The 26,585-nt window shown below is 39.2% G+C and overlaps 1 protein-coding gene across 3 annotated transcripts; it reads left to right on the top strand.

Moving 5' to 3' along the window:
- The first annotated feature begins 766 nt into the window (after positions 1 to 766).
- Positions 767 to 25,944, top strand: CABP1 (calcium binding protein 1). 3 transcript variants are annotated; one of them, XM_066603635.1, is made up of 7 exons: positions 13,487 to 13,716; positions 14,505 to 14,666; positions 15,844 to 15,874; positions 22,875 to 23,018; positions 23,224 to 23,333; positions 23,505 to 23,652; positions 23,871 to 25,944. In XM_066603635.1, the coding sequence occupies exons 1-7, from the start codon at positions 13,672 to 13,674 to the stop codon at positions 23,894 to 23,896; spliced, it is 666 nt and encodes a 221-aa protein (XP_066459732.1). In that variant the 5' UTR covers positions 13,487 to 13,671; the 3' UTR covers positions 23,897 to 25,944. The 3 variants fall into 3 exon arrangements, with proteins under 3 accessions (XP_066459731.1, XP_066459732.1, XP_066459733.1); XM_066603634.1 differs by lacking the exons at positions 13,487 to 13,716; positions 14,505 to 14,666 and adding an exon at positions 767 to 1,558; XM_066603636.1 differs by lacking the exon at positions 14,505 to 14,666 and having other exon boundaries at positions 13,490 to 13,716.
- The last annotated feature ends 641 nt before the right edge of the window (positions 25,945 to 26,585 follow it).

Raw genomic sequence — 26,585 nt, 5'->3', positions numbered from 1 at the left:
TACACGATTAATGGCATTCTTATTTTTAGTGAAGCATAAGTTTTTTATGTTTTTCTTGAAGACACAGAAGATGCAGGTGACCTTGTTTCAGTTTTTCCCAAGGTCGGGCTTTGTCATGCTTTGCCTAAAACCAATGTTGCTAACAAAGAACTCAAACCATGCAGAACTAAACAAATGTGCAAATTGTGCATCCACACTAATCACTCGTGAAGTGTTACCTATTAGAAGGACTTCTATCATTATTCTGCACCTTATACAATACATATAAAAAGTTGGTAAAAAAAATGTTACGTGGGTGACAGAGAATGAAGCTAAAAAGACACACTGTAACAAGAGCTTATGGAAAGAGTCACTGCCCTCACTCACTAATATGGATAGAAAACTTTCTGGAGGTTCTCATGAATGAAGTTGGAGTAATGTTTTCAGGGGTTCAGCATGATTATGAGCTTCACTTAGCAATCCAATTGAAAACCCTTTCATCAACGTCTGACCTGGCTGCTTACAGAGAACAATAACTCCATGAGGACGTGATATAGTGTGGCATTAGTGCAGGGCTGTCGCTTCTTCTCCCTCCAGCTCTCTCCCCTGTGTCTCCCACCTTTCCTCTCTGCTCCGCTCCTCCCTTCCACTCCAGCTCCCTCCTCCCTCCCATTCAGCTGTGTGCAGGAGCTGTCAGTAGACTGTGGTGCTGAACAGACGTGCTCCGTGCACCATGGCTCTAGCTCGGCTCTCTCTGCACTGAGGACCCTATGGCAGTGATCGATCCCTGGCCGGCGACATGAATGAGTCCAGCAGCTCCCTTCTCAGTGCTGGCGAGGCCAGGAGACCTCATCCTAGATACCAACTGCCCCATGAGCCTGATCCAAGCTATAGGAGGCCTCTATGCCACCCCCGGGATAGTGGACTTGCTGGGGGAAGAAGACGCCAGTCCCCACGGACCACCGAGAGCCCTCCAATAATGAGAAGACTTCCTCAACAGGAGGGAGGCAGAAGGAACAGACAGCCGGGGAGCCCACATTACCAACAGTACCATGCTAATCACCATCGCTACCCTGCTGTGTACCCCCAGTACCCGTCCAGCAGCCCACCTCCTGACCACCACAGCCACATCCAGCATCATCCCAGTTATCAAAGTCATCATCAACACACCCCCACTCACCAACCTCATGTCAGTCAGACCCAAAATACCCATCATGTTCACCAGCACATGTCTCCATATAACCACAGGCAATCTCCAAGCCCTAAGCAACAATCCCCTAGTCCCAGGCACAATACCCAGATCCCCAGGCATCATCAACCAAGTCCTAGGGACTATCCACCCAGTCCGAGGGAGCACACACCCAGCCCCAAGCAGGGCTCTCCTATTCCAAGGCAAGACAGTAGCCAAGAACAGAAGGCAAGGAAGAAGGACCCTGGAAAGGGATCTGAAGGCACCTCCACTCAACCCTTCAAAGCCAATGACCTTCCTCCTGCAAAGAGCAGCGACAGTGATCCTGAACCCGACATGGAGCCCCTGTTTGTGGAGTTGCACCCCATCCTCAGCTCAGTGTTTGGTCAGGTGAGAATTCTTTATCTACTTGCCCTTTTGCACAGTGTACCACTTCCAAATCCTGCTTATGATGCTCTTTTGCCCTCATTTCCTCTGTGCCACTTTATGAACGATGTGATTTCTTCCACCAAGGAGTTCTTGTCCTGGGGTTCATTTCTCCAACTGTCTCTGACTAATCTGAGTTCTTAGCAGGTTTACAACCATAACCACATGGGCAAATCTGTAAAAGCCTAGCTCGACAGTGTTTTAGGTCCTTGAGATATTAGAATAGTTCTTTGTATTTACATTATGGAGACACTTATTGCAATGGGAAGCACAGATGTACTGACTCCTTTCATAATAACTCCCTAAACTAAAAGTGTATGGTATATGACAACAGAAATGCACCGATAGAGCTGCATTATTGATCTTTCCATGATGTATAATATCACTTTAGGGTAAATTATATAATTTACATTTTTTTGCAGAAAGTATAGAATGGTAGAAATGTCCTTACACTTGCAACATGCTCCTGTATAACTCTTAGTCTATTCTAGCTGTGCATTCTATGTATCTTCATACCCTTGCATTTGTCTTAAACTATTTACGTTGTACTTTGTTTTTAAATATGAAACATTGAACATTAGGCTACTAATACATATGGGTTCCTCTACAGCATAACTATTATAAGGCTTCATAGCAAATGTCACGATAGTTTATCTTGCCATCAGTGAATGGCATTGCATGCTTGAATGTATATTACAGCTCCTAGTCATTTCATGCACTCTGAAATATTTCTTCATTGTGTTGATTGTAGTAATGTCATATATACAAAGTGGTGGTCACTTTGGGCTTTTTAGCAAATAATATGATCCAGCAGAGAGGCCTGCTCCACCCAGAACTTGGCATCATCTCAAGCTAAAAATGCCCTTAGGTAAAAAACCAACCTTGACGCACAATAGCAGACATAAAAAGGTCAGGGTACACCAAAGCCACTACAACTATTGTTTTTTAACATGCTGGGTGTCTGCAATTGATCTGCACAGTGTATTATATTCTTAAGAACAAATCCCCTATAGTCAAACAGGCATTAGTAATTATAATATCTTGAGTTGTTTAACATTTGATTGGCCCATTATATATTGTAATATGACTGCAATTACAACTCTAACAGGGTTTGTCAGCTAGCTTTCCAAGACTTCTGAATAGCAAACCTGCCAAATGATAGAGCAATACAGGCAAGGGATATATTATTGCATAACTAGGCACATTTGCCATTCAGGAATCTGGGAAAGTTGAGTGATTTCTCCTATGAGAATTATAATGGCATCCGAAATGCTTGGTTTTATACGTTATTTTACTTTTTACCTTAAATACCTAGACCTCTGTCTGTACCAGCATTTGTGTTTTCACATCTTTCTATATATTATTGTATAAAATATTGTATGTTTTATATCATTAAATTATATTATTTTATTGTTGTCAGCAATTGTAATTCTGTTTTTTTTGCCTTGCTTACTGAGACTAAAACGTTTGAGACTGTAAAAAAAGAGCCACTATTCTTATATAAAACATCTAAACAGTTCTGATACAGTTTCTGATTGAAGGAACAGATTTCCATCAGTTGGAATGGATACATCTGTGAACTTTAGATACATCTAATAGGGGGGATGGCAGTCTTTGTACAATGCTGCAGAATATCTGCGAAATAGATAAAAATTATGTACAAGTGTTTAATATACAGCAGTTGGATTGTCTGACTTAGGGCTTAAAGAGATGGGCGCATGCGCTAATACGCTTGCCGCTACAGAGTGTATTAGTGCCTGAACCAGTGGGGTCTTTTGTTTGTTTTTTTTTACTTTTCAAACTCCGCACTATTGCGCACAAGTTTGATAAAAAAAAGACGGATGATAGGTCTTGCCTTATCTTTCTTACATGTAGAAAAACTATGTGCGAGAATGATAGGGCAAGTCCTATAATTTCCACTAGCGAGAATGGAACCATTGAAATTAATGGTTTTGTTTTGTACCAGAACAAAATCACGGTCGTCTGAAATTGCCCTTAGAAAGAAGTAGAAACTGCATTAGCGTTTGGTGATGGTTCCTCCATGCAGCAAAAACTGATGAAACTGAAAAAGTATGAGGGAGCAAGCTGTGTTTCCCCTTTACAGACCTTGCATTGCACATGCTCAACCGGCTGAGATGCAAAGGATATGTTATTACCTTTATAATTGATTTAAAATAAATCTATCAACCCATCCCAATTGGAAGAGTATGAGTTGGGGGACAAGCATGGGTGTAAACTACCAGGGTAGAAGACATAGCAACTGCTAGGGAGCTGACCTTCACTTAGGCATAAGGTGCAGTCAGTGACCAGTATGAACATTGGGAGGGGGGGGGGGGGTTCTTTTTGTATTATTTCTGGGCTGTAACATCACTGCATTGTTATTTTAGTATGATATTATGTGTTCATTATACCTGCATGCATGCGTTATACCTGTACTATGATATAATATCACGGTGTGCATTATCCCTGATCTGTGACATCACTGTTTGTATAATGCCTGTGCTGAAAGCTGTAAATGTCACTGATTAGATCATGCCTTTTCTGTGACATCACTATGTGCATTATCTCTGTATTGTAACATTACTGCTACACTATCGTGACATCACTGTCTGCTTTATCCATGTACTGTGACTTTACTACGTATGTTATCTCTGAATTGTGAGATAATAGTGTGCATTATCCCTATAATGTGACATCACTGTGTGCATTATCCCTATAATGTGACATCACTGTGTGCATTATCCCTATAATGTGACATCACTGTGTGCATTATCCCTATAATGTGACATCACTGTGTGCATTATCCCTATAATGTGACATCACTCTGTGCATTATCCCTATAATGTGACATCACTCTGTGCATTATCCCTATAATGTGACATCACTGTGTGCATTATCCCTATAATGTGACATCACTCTGTGCATTATCCCTATAATGTGACATCACTCTGTGCATTATCCCTATAATGTGACATCACTCTGTGCATTATCCCTATAATGTGACATTACTGTGTGCATTATCCCTATAATGTGACATCACTCTGTGCATTATCCCTATAATGTGACATCACTCTGTGCATTATCCCTATAATGTGACATCACTGTGTGCATTATCCCTATAATGTGACATCACTCTGTGCATTATCCCTATAATGTGACATCACTGTGTGCATTATCCCTATAATGTGACATCACTCTGTGCATTATCCCTATAATGTGACATCACTGTGTGCATTATCCCTATAATGTGACATCACTCTGTGCATTATCCCTGTGCTGTAACTTCACTGTGCAAATTAATCTACTGTTGTGACATCACTGTGTGCTTTTTGTTTGTGCTAAAGTAAAAACTGAAATATTGATAACCTTTCCATCATCAAAATTTGCTGCTAGAGGTGGTCATTTAGTTCATTCCAAATTTTGCTAAAGGGTACCATGATTACTTGTTACTTCCCTGGGATCATCTCGGGGTAGTAGTTAGGATGTAAACCAACCATTTGATTATTATTCCGAGTCTGCTATTACTAATATCAAGGGTTGCCAACCGTCCAGAAATTACTGGATAGCCCATAAAAATGTTGGACTTTTTCCTAGTATCCGTGAAAATAATGAGGTGCGTCCGTAAACTTTTTGAGGCTAGTGATACTCGAGCGGTATATGATGACTCTCATTTTCATCATTTTACAGTTCACAGTAAATTCTGGTAATAAGTTCATATCAGTAAGTATGTATTACTTATCATTATCATTTATTATGGTTTTCCGATGTGTCCGCTAAAAAATGCAGGCTGTCCGTGATTTTTACATGCATTATCCATAAAAATGAAAAATTCAGGCTAGCAACCCTGCTAATATCCCCAATATGTCAGTTTTGTGTCTTAGTAGCCGTTTCTAAAGCTACTGTGCCTCAGTGCACCCATTATGTTACTATGGCTCTAATTCCTTATCAATAATTCCTTAATATTTTAGGACACCATCATTAATTAGTAACTGTTCTCTGGGAAAAGCCATAAACAATAGGTAATAGCTGAGCCAGCCCTGTGCAATATGTCTTCTATTATCAATATAATTACATATGAAAATGTTAGTAATGCATGTAAAGGATAGTAATGTATGTAAAGGGTTAGTGACCTTTACATACATCATGTGCTCCAGTCTCCTGCTCGTTTTAGGCTATGTTCACACCACGTTTTTTTATCCCGTCAAAACAAACTTTTTAAAAAAAAATCATATAACAGAAAAAACAGATGTTAAACAGGATGGTGCAACAGGATATCTATCCCATAGCATCTTGTTGCCAAAGACTTGCATTGTACAAAAAAATGGATCTATCAGGATCTCACTGTGCAATAGGAAAGATGAGACTGTTTCCATTTATCTGTCCTGCTGCAAAAATAGACCCTTACAGACACTTGTCAACCGAAGCCAAATGGACACTTTTTACAATGACAGAAGCCCCACTAAAAACCTATATTAACAGATCTGTTAAAAATCACATCAGATAGTCATCTGAAAAGGATAAGCAAATGTGATGTGAATAGGCCCCTTAGGGCTTAAACAGATTGGCGTGTTTTAGTCCATCTATGCAGCCACATAACAAGACAAAACTAAACCATTGATTTCATTGTCTCTACTATCGGGATTCTTGTGCGTTAATAGTACAGATGAGAAAAGATTAGGTCCAGATTCATGGACCAAAATCACCCATTAAAGTCTATGGCTGCGTCTATGTATCTGTGTTCACTACATTTTTTTTTCCGCACCCTGTTTTCTGTGAGTTCTGACAAAGCTGACATCACGTATGACATCACAGATGCAACACGAATGTAAAAAAACCCCACACGTATGCAGCAAAAACGCACGTGATGCATATACACACGCAGTGAAAATGATGCGTTTTTTACAGAACAAAATTGCACACATCTATGTGAATGAGCCCTAAAAAAGTGCTTGCTACCTAGTAGGTATAGTTTGAAAGGGAACTCTGGAGATTACGTTTCTCATTGGAAGGATGAAGGAATAATTTCCTGCCATTGTTGTTTGCTAAATTATGGTCCAGATATGATATTCTCCAGCACCAGAAAAGGAGTAAGATGGCTGTCCTTTCCCAAGAGAAGCACAAAAATGGTAACTATGCTTAAAGGGGTCGTCTGGTTACTATATTTAATAACAGGTGCACATGTAATAAAATAACAAATCCAGCATTACTTACCTGTCCTTAGCTGTGGCGATCCAGCACCATAGCCCTGCGGTCCTCCTAGAAGTCATTGTGAAAGGCAGGGGCGTAACTATAGAGGATGCAGGAGATGCGGTTGCACCCGGGCCCAGGAGCCTTAGGGGGCCCATAAGGCCTCTCTTCTCCATATAGGAAGCACAGTACTATGAGTAAAGCATTATAGTTGGGGGCCCTGTTACAAGTTTTGCATCGGGGCCTGGGAGCTTCAAGTTACGCCTCTGGTGAAAGATGATGTTACCAGATACCACCTGACCACTGCAGGCTATGAGAGGCTGCCACATGACCATTCCGAACTCCTAGCATCATGGCACCCAGGATGTGAGTGCTAATGCCAGGAGAACAGGCAGTGGTTGGCTGCAGTGGTCAGGTGATATCCAGTGATGTTATCTTTCACAACAAACCTTGGAAGGACCGCAGGCTAGATTGCTGGGGCTGAGGATAGGTAAGTAACCCTGGATTTGTTATTTTAGCACATGTGCACCTGCCATTACATTTTCATATAGTAACTGGACAACCCCTTTAAGCACTTTTTTTCTCTATTTGGATAGCATGATGGGGCATTTAAATAACACTTGATTATTACATATTACAGTAAAATGTGTTTCTTATAATTTTATAGGCTCACTTCTGGGGGGAAACTAGTTCTCATTGAAGAAATCCAGTGGTATTTGGAGACCTACTTCAGGCAATGCTCTATGAAAAAAGGAAGTAAATTAGCTACCCTGACTTGTCCTGATGAGGGACAAGAACCCTCGAAACAACTGTCTACAGAAGATAGTCTCTTCCTATTTGGAGGAGTCTCTTCTTTGACTGGTTTGAGGTAAATTTCTTCCTTTTGGAGAAGAGCTAATTTATATCAAAGTTCACATGAACACAATAAAAGACACAGTCCATGGACAAGTGTGGCATTTTTTATAAACAAGTCCTTTAATGTCATTATTTCATATCTAAAACACATAAATTCTTTGTCTCCCGTAGTCCAGCCACAGTAAAATGATGTTGTTTAAAGCGCTATCTTTTCTCCTTAGGGAGAGCAACTATAAACTAAGTAAGGAGACTCAAATGGCCATGCACGCTCCTCTGGGTAATATGCAAATAAGGGAGATGGAATAAATCCTCCACAGTGCCACCTATTGAAAGGCAGCACTCCTTCAAGCCAAAGTCAGACTTTTTATTCAAGCCTTGTTACAATGACCGGGAATTTATTCCATCTCCTTATTTGCATTATGATGTTGTTTATAATGCAAGTAAGGAAAAGGGAACAATACCTCTGCAGCGCCACCTAGTGGATGGCAGCATTCCTTCAAATCAATGCCTGACCCTTTATGCTTATAATCACACAACAAATAAAATAAAGGGTGAGTCAAATGTCTGGAGCCATCCAAATCTTTGTAAGATGCTTGATGTTATATTGATCTCATCATTACGTCCACTAATGACATAAGACTATGTTCACATGGCAGAATCCGACATGGATTTTTCTGCGTGAATTCTGCCTCTAAAACCAGGCAAGAAGTCCACGGCTATTCTGCGGCGGATTTTGCTGCTTATTCACATGCAAGTTTTTAGACTTGTCAATGAGCAAGGATCCATGTGCAGTATTTCAGACATGATTCTGCATGGAGAAGTGAAGTGTCAGTTCTTCATGCGGATCCATGTGGAATTGCAATGGAAACTCTCTATGCGTATTTTGTTCATTGACATGGCTAAATCCACATGCGAATCCATGGCAAAATCCACAGCAGAAATACACGGCTTATAGCCACATATTTCTGTGCAGTTTTAGAGGCAGAATCTGCACAAAAAGATCCATGTTGAATTCCGTCATGTGAACATAACTTACGCTACCTTACCTCTCCCTCTCTGCCTTCGGGCAAAGTAGTATCGAATGCACATTATAAATGTCAAATTGCAAGAAGGTCGGATTCTTAACTTTTGACTTCTATGTTTAGTTTATAACAGATCAAAACCTTCAAATTTCCACTACATCATAATTTCATGGCAATATCCATGCATTGCGCAGAACACTGCTATTTCCAGCTGTCACTATGAAGCAAGTTTGTACTCTGGCCGTAACAACCGAGTTTTATGTATTAAATAGTTCTAACCACAGAAGTCAGTGCAGTAATGTTTGGAGTATTAATAAAACAGAATTTCAAATATGTTCAAAGCTTTCCAATAGTAACATTTAAAAAGCCTATGGAGCTGAAATGACAGAGAACAGAAACGTTCTATCATGCTTTTGGAATTTCAGATGGCTATGTTCCTGAGATTCTGATTACTTATTCTATTACACTCAGTCCTTTCTCTCATCATGGCTTTAATTCATTCTGTGCCCTGTACGGAGATTACAGGTGACTTCGGTAGGAGCTGTCGAGCAATGTCTAAATGATATATGAAATATACTTTGATGTATCATCTCCAGAGAAATCTTGAGTGTCCTCATTTTTTTTTAGTGTACATTCAGTCTCTGCGCATTTTCATCTGTCAGCTCAGTAGAGCTTTGTAGTGTCACCCCTAAGACAAATCTAAAGTATGTGACATGTCTTAGGCATGCCCTCTGCTGTTGGAAAGTGGAACAGCAAGGGAGTCATTTGCAGTTCAGTATAGGGTTATAGTTCCTTGCCTTTTATATCGGTGTGTCCATTTTTCTTCTTTAAGACACACAGCATATATATATATATATATATATATATATATATATATATATATATATACTTGTTACCTGATCTTGTCTTCCATTACCTTCACTGTAGTGAATATAGGAATAAATGCAGGGCAGCAGACAGAAAGTAATGCTCAGTCGTATAGTTGTCTGTATTATCTGGCAAAGTTCACAGTTTAGATGAATGCTCCTTGAGCAGTCTGCCCTGTAATGATGGTTCTGCTGTCCTTAGACATTACTTAGTAGGTATATTCTAGAACACTTTAATAGATAAAATGTTGGTTACCTGTCCCCTTTAAATATGTTCATTTCACCAGTTTAATTAGACTCATAATGAATTACTGAGAGTCCTCCAGCCTGCCTTTGGCCAGTTTCACACCAGCATCTTGTAACACGTCCGCGACATTGATGTTTTGCAGATAAAATTTCAAATGTATTTCATCAATTATTTGCCTCCATATTTGCTGTCATTAGTTTTGTTTTCTACTGGGTAAAGTGAATCTGTGTTTGCCCAATAGAAAATAATACCAATGAATGCAAATACATAGGCAAAAATGGACAAAGGTAGCACATTCTGCATTGCAAAAACACCACCATGAAAAATATGGCTACATAAATAGATATGTAATTTTTCATTAGTTCTATATTATAATCCAAATTATGATTTAAAATTATCCTTAAAGGGCTTTTGAGAATTTAATGAAAAATTCTGGATAAGGCATTAAATGGTTAAAAACAACAAACATAGTGATACTCATGGCTCTTTTCTCCTGCCACTCCAGTACCATTGCTCCCGTCCTCATTGCTGTTCTGTTTACAAACTGTAGTAGTGATGGTGTTCTTATACACTCATGACCCCTGCAGCCAATCAGTGGACTCGAGCCATATACAGCTGAGGCCAGTGATTGGCTGCAGCAGTCATGTGTGTATGTGGAATAAGTTGAAGAACAAATATATTGAGAATAGCACACTTCTTCCACAATAAAGTGAATGCAGGAACAGCCTTTATCTATCCATCAGTAGCATGAGGAGATTGGACGTTTCAAACATAAAAAAAGCTTTTGTGTTGAGCTGAAGTGTTGCTGGGTGTATTTCCTACCGCAATAAACTTGTGGTGATGGATATACCGATGTCCAATCCCCAATTTTCTATACCAGTGTTCCCCAACTCCAGTCCTCAAGGCACCCCAACAGGTCATGTTTTCAGGATTTCCTCAGTGTTGCACAGGTGACATAATTGTTGTCAGTGCCTCAGATATTGCCACAAGTGTTCTTGCTACAGGTTATCCAGAGAACATGACCTGTCGTGGTGCTTTGAGCACTGGAGTTGGGAAACTGCTCTATGGTATGTATATGGAAAGTTACCACTGCAGCCAAAATAAACACCGACTGCTAGTGAGGACGGAAGTGGCAGGACTGAAACGGTGGAGGAAAAAAACTGTGAGTATAACTTAATTTGTTGTTTTTAACCATTTACTAACTCAAAAAAATCCTTTAAAAAGCTGAGCTCATAAAAACACCTGTTATGCTGAAATAGAGCAGTGTTTTCTAACCAGTGGCTTGGAAGTCATATGCAGTCCTTAGACTTTTTCGAACGGCTTCTTAGCTATTGTCGGTTGCAGAAATTATTTTGTGATATTAGCAACAGTGATGTTATACCGTTACTAGAACTTGGTATTACGATAAAAAAACACATTGTGGCAGGTAACTTTAAAACCCATATCACTTGCACTTTTTTTTTACTTTTAATCAATGTGTTTTTGGAAATGAAGCCTTTTTGTAATTGGTTTTCATTTCAAATTTCTCTAGAGGACTGAAATCAAATTTTGTCAGACTGAGTAAACTGACAGCTCCTCCCCTAGCCTGCTCCCCTGTTTTGAACATGCATTCACTGCCTTTCTACTGCGCTGTTACAGAGGATTGTAATGGTGGAAAAGATCAGTAGAACAGAGAGTAGAGAGAGAGAGAGTAGAGAAAACTCCATTACAGAGGGCTGTAATTCACTCCTGGTAAATTTTATGCTTTTATAAGCAGTGGGGTGAACCACAAGCAGCTACTCGGAGAGAGGATGGGATAGAGGTGAGATAACTGTGTAGTATTGAGTGGGTGTGGTTATGCTACACAGCCTCTGAAAGAGGAGAGGGGCCATGGGAGCTTGTGCTTCTTCATGAGAGGGACTAGCTGATTAGTACTAGGAGCTCCCCCAAGCCAGAAACTTAAAGGTAGGAGAGCCTGCAAATCACGTATGAGGTTTTCAGAATGCATGAGAAGGAAAACTCAATGCGAAAACAGATAAGTGCATCATTTTTTCTGCAGGGACTTAGTAAGATATATGTGTATTGGTTTTTCATGCAAAAAGGTTTCCAGAGCCTCTAGCAGACTTTTTTCCTTTTAAAATTATATGTGACAACATCTCTAGAATTTGAAAATGGCTCCTGAGTAAAAGGAATAGAGGTTCACTTCAATAAAATGTCTTCACTGTAGGACAAACACTTCATATTTCAGATTTTAAGTTCTTCCACCTTTACATACCAGCTGTAATGAGACCTATAAGGTTACCTGTGTCATAACCAAACAGCACCACAAGTGCAAGCATTAAATCTTTCAGAGCCGGCATTCTACTACCACCCATGAGAAAGAAGTGATACAGAATGCGATGTGCAGAGAATTCTGGCACCTGATTGCATGGCTCAGGGCTAATGATGATGGAGGGAAAGTAATGATTGTTCTAAAGTACATAAACGTATGTTAACAATCTCAATTAGTAACTGCTGGGTTGTAAGAATTTGACCTCCTACACTTGTGTTGCTTGCAGTTTCAAGAAGATGATTGCTCGTATTACTAAAGTAGGACTTTAGCTTATGACGTAATATTAAAACTAGAATCATGTCAGAGCTAGAATTCAACATTCCTTCCACATTTTCCAACACATTTTGACCTTCAGTATTATTCATATGTGATGTGTCTGACTTAGATAATAATTGGCAACTCAAAACCGTCTTCATCTTTCATCAGCATCAATAGAAACCCGCTGAATGTGTCAGTGGTAAACTAGGGTAATGTGTAGATTGATTATCTGGCAAGTAATTTCTGTTCTGTCAATGTCATTATAGAATAGCAGTGACAGCACACCACAATGTAATCATCCCGAATGTAGAAGATGTGTTTAGATGAAATTGTCAAGGGAATTTGATCAATACATGTTTGACATTTTACCGTCCACCACTAATTACTATAAAATATACATATATATATATATATATATATATATATATATTAGTCATGCTTGTAGTGATAAGCATGCACCATCATTCTCATTCACCTCTGGTTTGAGTAAGAGGCTGTTGTTCAGCTTGATCTTCGAGATTAACATCCTTGAACCACTTTTCCAACACAGGATGATTCTCAATTTATTGTTTTCATATAGGACTGAGTGTATTCCAGCAGGCGGTCCTATCTGGTATTACATTTTGTCTTGTTCTGGGATGTCTTGAGGTTGCAGTCATTGTAGTGTGGCAGGTCCTATGATATATACTTGACGCAGATATGAAGCGTTATCATAGCCATGAGTGGTACACGGTCAGACTGTGCCCCTTATAGAATGCACAATAGTATATTGTCCTTTCTTTGACAGCTTGTGTCGTTTTGTATTGTGCCTGTTGGAGAGCATGCATCCCTGAATAGGCAACCATAGTAAAATATAGGAAATCCAATGGAGTTAACCCTTTTGTGGTTGGATGAGCATAGTGTTGCCCCTTTTTAAGCGATGTTCCTAACGTTCAAAAGGCATAAGGTTTCCAGCAAAATCCCAAAATCAGAAGGTTCCTGGCGCTGTTCAGAGCCGACGTCAGTGTCATGAATCCTGTGTCCGCCTCCAGCTGATCTGTCCCACATCATGTCATTGAAAAGCTGTAAGGCTCATGGGGGAAGGGGGGACCAGCTCCAAATTAGCCGGATTCTCTGAGCTCATCAGGGAATAGTTTCTGCTGCAGTTTATCTGCTGTAATCAGAGGCTCTATCAGAGAAACAATCTGCGGCTCAAAGGGTCTAATCTGTGGGACTCTGCTGACTGCCCCCAAGGCTCAGAGGCGCTCACAGTGCGGGATGCCTCGCTGGCTGCTGCCCTCTCAATCTCTAGCCCCTTGGGAAAGCTTGTCCTCTTCTTTGTACTGTGTGTTATGGGGAATTGCGTGAAGTCTCCTCTTCGTAACCTCTCACAGAAGGTACGTTTCCCATAGAGTAACACCTGCAGCGAAGGATGAGATTGGGTTTATGGGTTGCACAAAAACACAAAGGGGAGGAAGCTGCTAGGAGAAGGATGTACAGAAAAATCTGGGGATCTAACTGCAGTAAGCCTCAGGTACTTCCCCGTAATAGAGCAAAAATTCATGTTCAGTTGTTATGTGTCCTTTATTTCATTTTAGACCTTTTCAGCTGAGCCATAATGGCCACATTGCTTTATATATGTATATATGACTCACATCTAGTTCTCACTTGTTTTTAAAGTTAGACTATATTCTATATTTGTAATGTGTTCTTCAAAGCTGGTTGTATGTTCCCAAAGGACCCACAGAGACAAGCAAAGCAAATATATCTTATAAAGGCGTGGGAATGGAAGGTCCGACAGGATCAGACTAAAACAGTTCCTTATATAGAGAGGAGATACATGGGAGGAGGGAAAAGAGGTGGCAAGGAAAACAGGGACTGAGAATTATTCATACACCGAGCCATAAGCACATAGAAAAACTGTTAAAGAACAGAAGGGAGAAGTAGCATTGTTAAAAGCTAGTAATAGGGATTATATGATATAGAAGACCACAAAAGGCCCTATGGATGTAGAGAAGGAATTCAGAAGGTTCAATTTAAAAATATACTAGATTGGGGGGGTGGCGAATTCTTTGAGACCCCAAAAGAGTTCAGTAGTTTACATATTTGCAAGCTAAGGCTCAGGTAGGACCCAGGTTTTGGTGTTGACCCTTTAGTGTGCTGGTAACACTCTGTATGTTGTAAGATGCACCAGGAGGAAAGAAGCTACCTCAGACCGGCGCAGACAGGGGAAGAGGGTGCTCAGGGACCTCTTATGCTTTTGGCTCAGAACTGCGCAGTGATGCACAACCTGCTGGGCCCAGCCTGTATTTTTCTCCGAAAGGGATTCGCTGAGAGTCGGCAGCCTGTACGTGAGTTCTGACCCTTCCATCATCCCCATTATTGTGTGACTGGAACCACCTTTCACACTGAACTGCTATCATAAATCATGTGATACCTCACTCATTTATCATCATATCCCCTTAGAGGTTAGAAGAAATGATTAAATGCTCCTATCTGCATCCATTCTGTGGAAGTATATGCTTGTTTAATAGTGGATCCTTATTGTATGAGAGCTTGGTACGTGTGCAAATTTAAACCTTTCCCTGACCAGACCTGAACTCCAACTCATGTTTCCTTTTCCATCTAGATTTTACATAATTACCGCATGTCTGTCTTACTCCTTGCAAATGAACCAAATACCTGTCTCCAATTGTAATTTCTGAAAGCAATGCAGTTTTCCATTAATTAAAAAAAATATATGAAATTTATAAAGGTCTGCCCACAGTAAATATTTTATGTTATATTTTATAAGGCACAAATAAGTTTCTGTGGAACAATTCTGATGCTAGTCTATAAAGTTCCAGTGATCAATATGAAATCGAGTTAGCGCCGGCCATTACCAATACCCTGCAATATTGCATTCCATTGATATAACTGTATCTAAACTCAAACATGTAGTTGACATTTTACACCCTAGCTCTACAATTTCCTGCTGCTATTGGTAAATAATAATCATGTCAATGGACCAATAATACAAAAACTGATTTTATTTTTAATATTTCTTATGGTTTATTATTCAAAATAATTTTTAGCATCATCAATGCTGTTTTAGAGAATGTTAATAGCCCATAACCGCACAAATCTAATCCCATGTCTTGTTTGTTGACTTTGTAAGTAAAAAAAAAAATGAAAAGCATACTGTGGCATACAAAAGCCTGGCAGATGAAACTTAGGCAGGGAATCAGCTATAGCAATGCAAGGGAAAATGTGTTGATCATTTGATTGCAATGCTGGCATAATCTTTAAAGATATGCTTATTAATTGGCGATGAAGGAGAAGAACAAGATATTGTGCACAAATAACTACAAGCAGCATGGACAGACCCAGATGACTGAGCATTCAATGTCTTTCCCTTACATCCACTGGCTTCTGTGTAATTATTGTTCAGATTATTGTAGTTCAAACATTTAATCCCTTTCATTCACTGACTTCACTGCTCCCTTCTTTAGATCTAATCTTTGATTCAATATGTTCTCTTTTAGGACAGAGAGCTACGTCCAGAAGAAATAGAAGGTAAACAAAATGCAATTTATAATGGAAAATCCATAAAATGTTAAGAGAAATTATTTGCTTTCAATGATTGAGATGCATGCAAGTATATCTAAGTGAAAGCATGGGGAATAGGACACTGAGTGACTATGAGAGATGGTATAACAAAGCTATTATACTGTAGTGTAATAAGGATAAGTGCATGGGGAGTAATAATGATTATAATGTAATTTCAATGTAGTGAGTGTGGTAGGTGTCATAGAGATTTGTGATTGCAATGTAAGAATGCCAGCTTGGAACAACAAGTACTTTTTAATATACACATAGATATGACTATACTAAATAAGCAACAATTAACAGATACTGTTTGTATGAAAGAGAAAAACACTGATTATGATGCTTCTCAGAGATAGACTCATGTGGAGGGGAAAATCAAAGCAGGCATAATTGCATTTGGACTGATGGCAGCAGTTGACAACTGTACCATAATGTGATACTGTAATCTGCCATCTCTGCCAATAGAGTATGTGGAAGCTAAGAAATGAATCACGCTATGCAATTATTAGGTGCCTATCTAAAAAAGTTGGATCTACTGGATGAGAGTATAGCAGACAGAAGTATGTGTGAGGGTAAAATGTCAAATGTCTTAAAAGACCAATGTGTTAATGACAGGGAATGTATATTTATTAGACAATGTTACATACATTATATACATTAGTTAAGGCCCATTTACACTGGACGATTATCGCTAAAACTTCGCTCATCGGCGATCGTTTTAGCAATAATCGGTGCGTGTAAATGGGCGTGGGGCACCCGCATTTCGGGCTCTTTTCACTGATCGTTAAAATCAAGTGAGCTTGATTTTAGCAATCAGTTTTATCAGTCATTCTCCACGGGGGACTGCTGATAGCATTGTCCCCGCCCCTCCCCCCATGAAGAACAATCTTTGAGCGATTATCTGCTAGTGTAAATGGGCCTTTACAGTGAAAGGATGTTGTATATTGTGATTATATAATTGACATCCTAAATATAGTCATTAAAATGTTAACTGTTTGGTTCAGTGGGCTGAAAGTAAACCATTAAACACTAATATTGATGTTTAGCGATAAAGGATTGCCAAAAAAATGAAATGCATACAGTAAGAGGAATGTGAGTTATGGTCGGTATTGAATATTACTAAATAACTTTGTGGCTATTTACCCTTGCTGTCAATGGGCAAGATAGAAAGTTGCAAATAGATTGTAAATATGTTTATACTGTATATTGAAGCAAGTTCAGTTATCATTAAAAAAAAGAAAAACATGATTGCATAAAACTTCCCTTGAACTAATAATAATTCATCAGAAAATATGATCACATAAGGACATATAGTAATAATCATTTATATTACATCTTAAGAGCAAACGTTTTGCATAATGTGTCCCCTTTACAGAGGTCTTTCTCCAGGTTTTTAAGTAATAGTTACAAATATGTAATTAATTAGGGCTATTACAGAAGGCGCTCTTCACAACTGTGACGTAGGTGCAAATATAAGGAATGAACACATAGCTCAATCTCATAGTTACCCCTTACTCAGTCTACAAATTAAGCACAACACATACCCAGGAACCAATGCTGCCATTCATTATTAAATATGTGTGATAAGTCCCAACACCACAAACATAGAATGTACTTACTGCTGCTAAGTGTACCCTCAGAGTCAATATGTAATATAGACAAGTCACAATTTATACTCTACAAAGATACTTTAGGGATCGTCATAGGAACAAGGCAAAGCTATTAAAGTTTTAGGCTTTAATATACAAAGAAACAGTGCTTAAAGAGTAACTGCACCTTTAATAAAAACTTTTGACATGTCAGTGTGATATGTCAACAGTTTTCATCAGTGGCGACTGCAGATGCTGAGACCCCCACTTATTGCAGAAATGAAGGGGCTGCAGGACTCACCCAAGTGTTGTGCCCCTTTGGCTGTCCTCGTTTCTTGCCAGCTCTCTTTACGGCAGCTAAAGATTGACGTGTAGATGTGTATTTAAGTCTATGCCATTTTCTTTAGTTGCCAAGGGCAGCTGACAAAGAACGATGATAGCCGAAGGGGCACAGTGCTCGCGTGACTACTTCAATCCCTTAATTTCAGCAATCAGTGAGGGTCTCAGCATCCAGACCCTTACTGATCAAGACTTTTGACATGTTGCTCTGATATGTCAAAAGCTTTTTAAAAGTGCAGTTTCTCTTTAATAGTTACAAAAATAAAGAGATAAAGAACATGCATAAAATGTGCAGAAACGGTTATATTTTATATATTTACTTCATATAGTGCCTAGATATTCTGCAGCACTGTACAGAGATTGTCATCACTTACATTGGGCCCTGCCCCCATAGGGGTCCATAGTCTAAATCCACCTATCAGTATGTTATTTGGAGTGTGAGAGAAAATGAGTACCCAGAGGAATCCCATGCAAACACATGGAGAACATACAAATAGAACTAAAAAAGAGGAAAAAAAACAGAAAAGTCCTATACTCAGTGATTCTCTGAGTGAAGTTCACTATCTACTCCCAGAGACATGAGTAGAGAATGTACACACATCTAATAGGGTCCCCATTAGAGATGAGCGAGCGTACTTGCTAAGGCAAACTACTCTACTCTAAAGATTTGGGTGCTGGCGGGGGGCGGGGAGCGGCGGGGAGGAACGGGGGGGGGGGGGGATCTCTCTTTCACTCTCTCCCCCGGCTCCTCCCTGCTCACTCCCGCAACTCACCGCTCTCCCCTGCCGGCACCCGAATCTTTAGAGACGAGGTCAGCCTACTTAAAGGGTACTTCATTACTTAGGTACTAGCATACCTTGGAGCCTCCTACCTCTCTCTATCCGCAGTTATGGAACCAGTTGAAACAGGTTAATAGTATGTTCTGATGGTGCTGACAGATGGAGATGGATGCATATTTTATGCAGCGATAATACACTTAATCAAAATATAAATAATATGTGCATGAAATCACTCCACAGGAGGGTTCGTATACTTAAACATTACATCTTAACATTATGTCTTGTTCCAAAATATTCTTTACAGCATACAACATAACAAATTGAATAGTACATCTCTTTCCGGATTTCCTTGAGTGGCAACAGCAAGACACTTGTCAACCTTGGCTTTTACCATGTATGTCTGATCTAGCTAGAATTTGGCAATTCGCCTCTTGATATTTCTGATTAATACATGTGCAGGGCTCTAACTACAATGTCAAATACAGGCGGCTGCTGGGATTCCACTTTGATCTTCCTTCTGCCAGGTCATGTGGAAACTTCTCAGCTACACACCCTTAGTATATAGCTTACAGAGGCTTTACACCTTCTTGCCAAAATTTTGGCACCCAGTAAATACAAGGAAGTCTTTTCCCAAAATTTACTTTTCTTGAGTCTTACTTCAGTTTAGACATTCAGTGCACATTTTTCGGATCAACTTCGTTAAATGCATGAAAGTTTCATATGGTACACCGCTGTCTACAGCTTTATCATACTATCACGTATAACGTACAACATACAATGCTGCTCACTATCAGGCCTTACTTGTATCACACAGAAAGAGCTTTGCTGCGCCATAACAATCATAATAAACATATCGTATTACACATACCTTTGTAAGACCTTGCACTAAAATAGTGCCATATTCTACACCGTAGGGTAGCATAAACCATTTAATCCCATAAGGTCCTAGACTCCTCCACCCTGGCCAGAGATTTTATACCTAACTGAACCCGGGGAATAGAGTGCATTTATAACTGGTGCCGGCATCTACTTTACCAGGTATGAGCCTCTCTATAGCGCTCGATCTCATTCACCGGTCTCCTCACTGATGAACCAGTAGCACTTCACCTTCAACGCCGCTGCCTTGGTGTTGGGAAACAGCTGGAAGGGAGACTCTCTCCTCCTACGTGTTGAGGGGTCCTCATTGCAAGTGATCCAGCTGCTTCTATATTTTCTCCATCTGCTTCTTCTCCTTCTGTAGCAGCCACTACAGCAGACCTTTTCTTTGTCTATGCAGGGGCTTCTGTGCTGATTTTAATGCAGGCTTCACTTGTTTGGGACCACCTAGCCACTCCCCGGCATGCAGATAAGGCCACACATACTAAGTGGTAGCTGGCCTTCACCACTTTAAATTCTGATTCAAATAAATAGGTCCGCACATAGAGCTGAATACAATGTATCAAATTTTATTTATACATATGAAAATATAAAAAGACAATTAAAAACATACACAGGAGTAGATGACAACTGAATGAGCAAGAACAGGATGTGGCAATTCAGTTGCAATACATATGTTGTAGTAAGAGATCCACAGTGTTCAAATAAAGGTAACATGAAATAATTAAAATACATATCAAAAGAAAAGCTGGGATCACACAAAGATCATCATAAACTAGTTTTACCACATGATACCACCCTCGGTCACCTGCACCCCAACGCATGTTTCGTGATGGCTTCCTCGGGGGTGTATATATGGCATGGTGTGTATCATGCAGTATATTGTGTATATTGCTATAGAGCACTTCTGTTAATACAGAGTTACACTTTAAATTCGGGACTCCTGCTACCTTTCACTTGTACTGCATCATTGTAATGATGCAAGCTGTGTATGGTATAGAGACAGCCTTCTTGTCTGGAGGCTTAAGAAGGAAACAGGGGACACAAAATTCATTGGAAATAAACAATCTACCTGGGAACTATGCCCGCAGTGCATGGGGTTGTTGTAAATAAGCCAAGTTGAATGAATGTGGAACATTTTTCTCAGTTTGAAGTTGGTGAAGGGAGTCCATGACATTTCCCATGCACACATCGTATATATAGTATACCCCTACATTTTTCCACTGACAGATGCCTGGTAGTGAGAACAGCTCAAGGAAGGAAGGATTGTCCTACTAGAGTGTGTAAATATCAAACACATTATAACATCTAGAGAGAATTAGGAAAACGGTGCACCTGTATATCATTATTGTTCTTCTTCCCACAATATAAAACATAGGTTTCTACCTGTTGTCCTTATCATCAGGGTCTGCCCAAGGATGGGGTAGCAATAGAGTTTGTGTTTTCTGCCGTTGACTCTGTAAAAGAGAAGATGAGTAGGGTGAGAATATGTGGGTGACAACAGCTTAGCCATTGAGGCTTGTTCAGAATCATAGTCTCAAGAAATATGAGATAGCTATACAGCCCAGTATTACAACTGTTAGTGCCAGCCCGTGTGCCATGTTCTATATATGGTATGGAATCTGAGCCCATATAAGGAGGTTAGGATACTGTGTAGTTTATTAACCCCTCTACAGTTTAGGACAAGCTCCGTTCATTCTGCAGGAAACGGACATAACAGTTTTGGCCAAATAGAGCTCAGTCTAATTTAAACAGCTGTAGCTCTAGTTCTTTTGATGATACTGACATGCTTTGTGGCTTTAAAATTACACCAAAAGAATGTTGGTAGCACTTGCAGGACCGGAGCTACAGCCATTTGAAGTGGGGTCAGGACTACTGAATTTACAGCTGTTACGTTTCAGTCAGTATGTAGAGGAGCAATAGTAAGAGGGGGACCAGTGGGTAGCTTCTGCGATATTCCTGTCTGTGCCCCTGTTATAGGGGAGGTGGTGACATGAATTTATGTTCATGTTATCACCCTCCCATCAATGAAAGAGCATATTTGGCAAATATAAGAGTCTTTTTCCAAGAAAAGGAATGAATAGGAGGACTTATTACTCTTCTACACCGTCTAACCCTCCATTTTTTTTTTTACTTTTTTCCCCTTACACAAGGCTTTAAATATTTAAAAAATAAAAATAATAAATAAATCCCTACACAGAATTGGTATCACCATATCCATAATAAGTATGAAATATTACATCTTTAATCAGTTAAAAATAACAACTAAAAAAGAAAATGACAAAAAGACGTTTCATCTTCCTTCCACAAAACAGGAATAAAAAGTAATTAAAAAAGTTGCATATACCTCTAAATAGTACCACTAATAAAGACTACAGGTTATCCCACAAAAAACAAGCCCCACACGGCTCTGTTGATGGAAAAATAAAAATGCTCTGGTCCTGGAATGTACTCACACAAAAAGACTTTTAGTAAAAAAAAGGCTTTATATTGTGCAAAAATGGTAAAATAAAACCTATATAAATTTGGTGTTGTCATAATTAACATAATATTTATATGACACGGTGAACGCCATAAAAATAAATTAAAAAAAACAATGGTGACATTTTTTTTTTCATTCTCTCCCAGCAAAAAATAAATCAATAAAAAGTTATTCACTACATTTTATGCATCTGAAATAGGTTCCTATAAAAACTAGAACTCGTCATGCAAAATGAATGAAGACCCAAATGGACAACATTATAGTCAATGGGGTCCGTTTGACACCATTTGGTTCTGTCATAAGACGGATCTGTTCGGCCAGAGGATTCCCCTTTCCAGCTCCCATAATGGAGCAGGAAAACGGAACCCCCAAACATAGATGTGAACATAGCTTTGGCTTATAGAAAATCGTACACTGACCTAGACACTTGTGTTCCCGGATAAGTGATTGAATCAGCCCACTGCAGAGAATAGGACATTGCCAGTATACAGGTAGTGTCCCATTCCCTGCAGTGGGCTGATTAGATCACTCATCTGGGAATACAAGTGTCTAGGTCAGTGTACGATTTTCTATAAGCCAAAGCTATGTTCACATGTACGTTTATACAGTATACACATATTAGGTTAAAGGATTACAATTGTCCAAGGGGTCTTTTCCACCAAAAGTAGTGTTATTTCAGTCCATTATATTTACAGACACATTCTAACATACTCCTAAGCTTCCTATAAGGCTGAAAACACCTGGGAGCAATCCTAGAGATTTCTCCAACTGGACTTTTAGTCAGTATTTACGGGCCATGTATGCTGTAAAGGTTTAATTGACGCAATTTAGGATTTCTAACTAGATTTCGTGTTTGCAGGATCTTTATCTTTAGAAGTTTTACACTAATATATTTTCCATAGAACTACGAGAAGCCTTCAAAGAATTTGATAAAGACAAGGATGGATACATCAGCTGTAAGGATTTAGGGGATTGTATGAGGACCATGGGATACATGCCAACAGAGATGGAACTGATAGAACTATCTCAGCAAATCAACATGAACCGTGAGTTATGTTCAACAGATTTTTTTCAACATACTAAAAAGTCTATTGTAGCAAAACAGTAAGAACTGTGACATTTAAACCTCATGTATCATTAATTTAGAAATACATTCTAGACATATCCTAGTAGTGACACTACTGTATATCCTACATAGGTGATCACTATACTTTATATGGATTTCAAGTTCTCTACATTTTTCTACCTTAGTTGGAGGTCATGTGGACTTTGATGATTTTGTAGAACTAATGGGCCCTAAGCTACTTGCAGAGACAGCTGATATGATTGGTGTAAAGGAACTTCGGGATGCATTCAAGGAGGTAAGAAATGCCTTGACCATACATTAAATACCTATTACTCATGCAACCTTGCCTCTATTGTCTCTCATTGTCTGAAATTTCTCGCGTGATTGAAGTCATTTTTAGAAGTGTTTAAGTCTTCTTATTGAATTAGTCATCAAGATAATAAGGACCTTTTGTGCCCTCATTTAGTTTGACACAAATGGAGACGGCGAAATCAGTACAAGTGAACTACGGGAAGCCATGAAAAAGCTCCTGGGACAACAAGTTGGTCATAGAGACATAGAAGATATCATTCGAGATGTTGATCTTAATGGAGATGGACAAGTGGACTTTGAAGGTTAGTCTTGTACAGTTATCCTAACGGCATAATCTGGTTAATATATTAATATTAGAGAAGCTAAAACTGTGTTTGGGAATATTTTTAGTTATTTATGTTGGAAATTATTATGTGCCACGTGACTGGCTTATGGGCTTAACATGTCATAAAATGATTAGTTATTCAAGCCAAGATTTTAAGCCTTGCACTCATTTATGGTTTTTTTTCATTTTGTACAGAGTTTGTTCGCATGATGTCTCGCTGACTTTTGGTGAACGGATGACCATGTCCTCCATCTGACTGTGCTGCATTGGCAGAGGTGTGCCTGAACTTACCCACTAATGTCCTGGACTTGAAAGGGCAGTGCCCACATCAGCCATAATATCCCTATATCGGAGGTAGTGCCACCTGCCTTCTTCCAGGACTCTTGTTATGGAATACAGCATAGGTCATTCTTCCACCTAACCCCTGCTGCTTTGACTTCTTGTGTGCCATCCCAAACAATTGATGTGATATCCTACATACGGGGAACCCTAAGAGGCTTATTTCTGACTGTTGTGCAACATGAAAAAGTCTCCAGACGAATGGGAAAGGCAAACCTACGTGTGCATGAGCCAGCACCCTTCATGTGACTTTACTCCCAGAGGATTTGTGCAATAATAGAATAGATTCTGCTTCCAGGATTTTCCAAGATATAAATAACTAGAACATAATAATCCTTCTGGGTTTACAATGAAAGGAAATGTATAGAATATAGATACGTATGCAGAGACTATACGCAGCCCTAGAGCTTACCTAGTGAAACATCTGATGCAATCTTCTATGGCAGTCCAAGGAAATCAATAGCCGAGTATGGTAGCCACTAATGCAAGAATAATGTCAAACTTAAAAATTATTTATTTCCATTCCTACATTCATTCTTTACATATTATCCATCTTGTTTTCTTGGTGTCCCTCTAAACTCATTACAGTTTACATTGCTGTCATATTGCATGTGGCCTAGACAGAAATCCACTTTGTTATCTTCAAAGCAGAAAAATAAAGAACGATAGCAATGTGGTATCAATATGGTAATGTGCTGCAGTGAAGGTTTGTTATCTTTCATTCTCTTTCGGATCCTTAGCAAGCAATGCACCTTAAACCTTTAATGCCCATAAACTCTTATTTTGGCTACCATGCAACTGCAGCAACCATACCCACCAGGAATGGTATTTTTGCTGAAATTCAGATTATGGTTTATATATGTTTTTTATTTTCCTTTCATTAGCCTATAGCTATGGTTTGAACTCTGAGTTTTACATAGCTGCACACTTCTGAAATTCCTGTCTGTATTTACTTTGAAAACATTTTCCATATTCCATATTTTCAATTTTTCCTAGACATGATCATACACATTCATCCTCATGTAATCTCTACTACATGGATTATAATTCTCAGTAAATGATATCACAAGGCATAAACAGCTGTGTCCAAGATAAAGGTGTTCCTGTAGCAAATCAGACCAGTACCTCAAAAATCCTGTTCTGCAATCACAAGACCTTTAATATTTTTGTCCCTCCAGCTTTATCCTTGTAAAGCAAATCAATGTCACTTGCTTTGATAGCCCATAACATCAGAAGGATATCGTGTCTGATGGAATGAGACAGTGTAAGAAAGTTACCTTCAGGCTTGAACTGGCCATTCACTTTACCAGCATTTCCACCACGGCCCCCGCAGGGTACAGGTCCCTCCAGCATATGAGTCAGGGGAATCTTGGGAAAACTTATCCTCGTGTTTGAACAACATCTATATCAGAGAATGAAGTGCATGTTAGATATTATGTATTACTTCTGGGTCATAGTGAACATCTAGAACTAGTTCTCCTCTTGGCTCCCTTCCTGCACTATCTACCATCATATTATACTGGTATGTTACATAATGTGTGTATTTATGTGTTTGTTCTTGTCCATTTACTATTTAATGATTGCATTTTCTAAAGGTCTGGTTTAATAAGAACCAACAGTGCCAACTACATCAATATAGGAACAACATTATTATTATATGTGTATTATGTATAGGATTCTTTTACTTTGCACTCACTTAAAGGCTACCAACCACATTTTGGCTGCAAACACATTCCTAATGTAGCACAAGCTATTATCCCAAAAACTATTTCAGTTCATTTCTCAATTATCTTCAGGTCTCAAAGTTATGACAGATACTACCCCAAATGGCTTCATTTTGTTGTTCTGGGTTTTAAAACTGTTGAGATTAGCCTTTGTGTATTTTTAACTTTTTATTTAAATGTTCAAATGACCCTTAAAATCCTTTATTAAAACAGTTGATGACTTCTGTTGTTAATGATACAGCACATTGTAATTGCACGTCATACAATTTACTATAGGAAAGCAATCTACCCGCTTTCTTAAAAGGTACAAATACTTATTTGAGGATTACAGAAAACTCGACCTTTTTTTTAACAATAGTTTTTAATATAATTTTTCACAGTAAGAGCCTTTTTGTAATGAACAATAATTGTTCAGATTCCCACAATCCAGCGAGAATCTGAACCATAACCGCTCAATGTAAATGTTGGCATTCACTGAACAATGAACAATCATTCATTCGTCATTCAGTTTCTGCAAGCATAAAAATCAAATGACGACCTATGAATGACTGCCTGCTTACTGTAAATGGAAGCGGGTAGCAGGAGCGATCTCTGGCCTGCTCTGCCTCCATTCACTGAGCGATCCTTGCTATTGTGTGAAAGCACAGGAGCGATCATTCCTGGGACGACTGTTGGGCGCTTTGTTGCATGTTGACTCCTCTTTGCAGCTGAAGACAGATGCATAGACTTCTATAGGCATCTAGAAGGATAACAGGCCTGTAAGTGCAGCCGGCACTATAGGCAATATGGCAATATGTCAAACATCTCACTGAACTGCCTATCTATTTACTCTCAGTGTATCAGTATT

The sequence above is a fragment of the Eleutherodactylus coqui genome, chromosome 5 (genome assembly GCF_035609145.1).
Source record: "Eleutherodactylus coqui strain aEleCoq1 chromosome 5, aEleCoq1.hap1, whole genome shotgun sequence".
Classification (NCBI taxonomy): Eukaryota; Metazoa; Chordata; class Amphibia; order Anura; family Eleutherodactylidae; genus Eleutherodactylus; species Eleutherodactylus coqui.
Note: the sequence above shows the minus strand (reverse complement) of the source record. Positions and strands in the feature narration are given on the sequence as shown.

What these genes read in the sequence shown, in the direction of transcription:
- CABP1 (XM_066603634.1), top strand. Translation starts at nt 779, where the DNA reads ATGAATGAGTCCAGCAGCTCCCTTCTCAGTGCTGGCGAGGCCAGGAGA. An exon ending in TTCGGGATGCATTCAAGGAG is followed by an intron (nt 23,334 to 23,504) that starts GTAAGAAATGCC and finishes GCCCTCATTTAG; the next exon opens with TTTGACACAAATGGAGACGG. An exon ending in TGGACAAGTGGACTTTGAAG is followed by an intron (nt 23,653 to 23,870) that starts GTTAGTCTTGTA and finishes CATTTTGTACAG; the next exon opens with AGTTTGTTCGCATGATGTCT.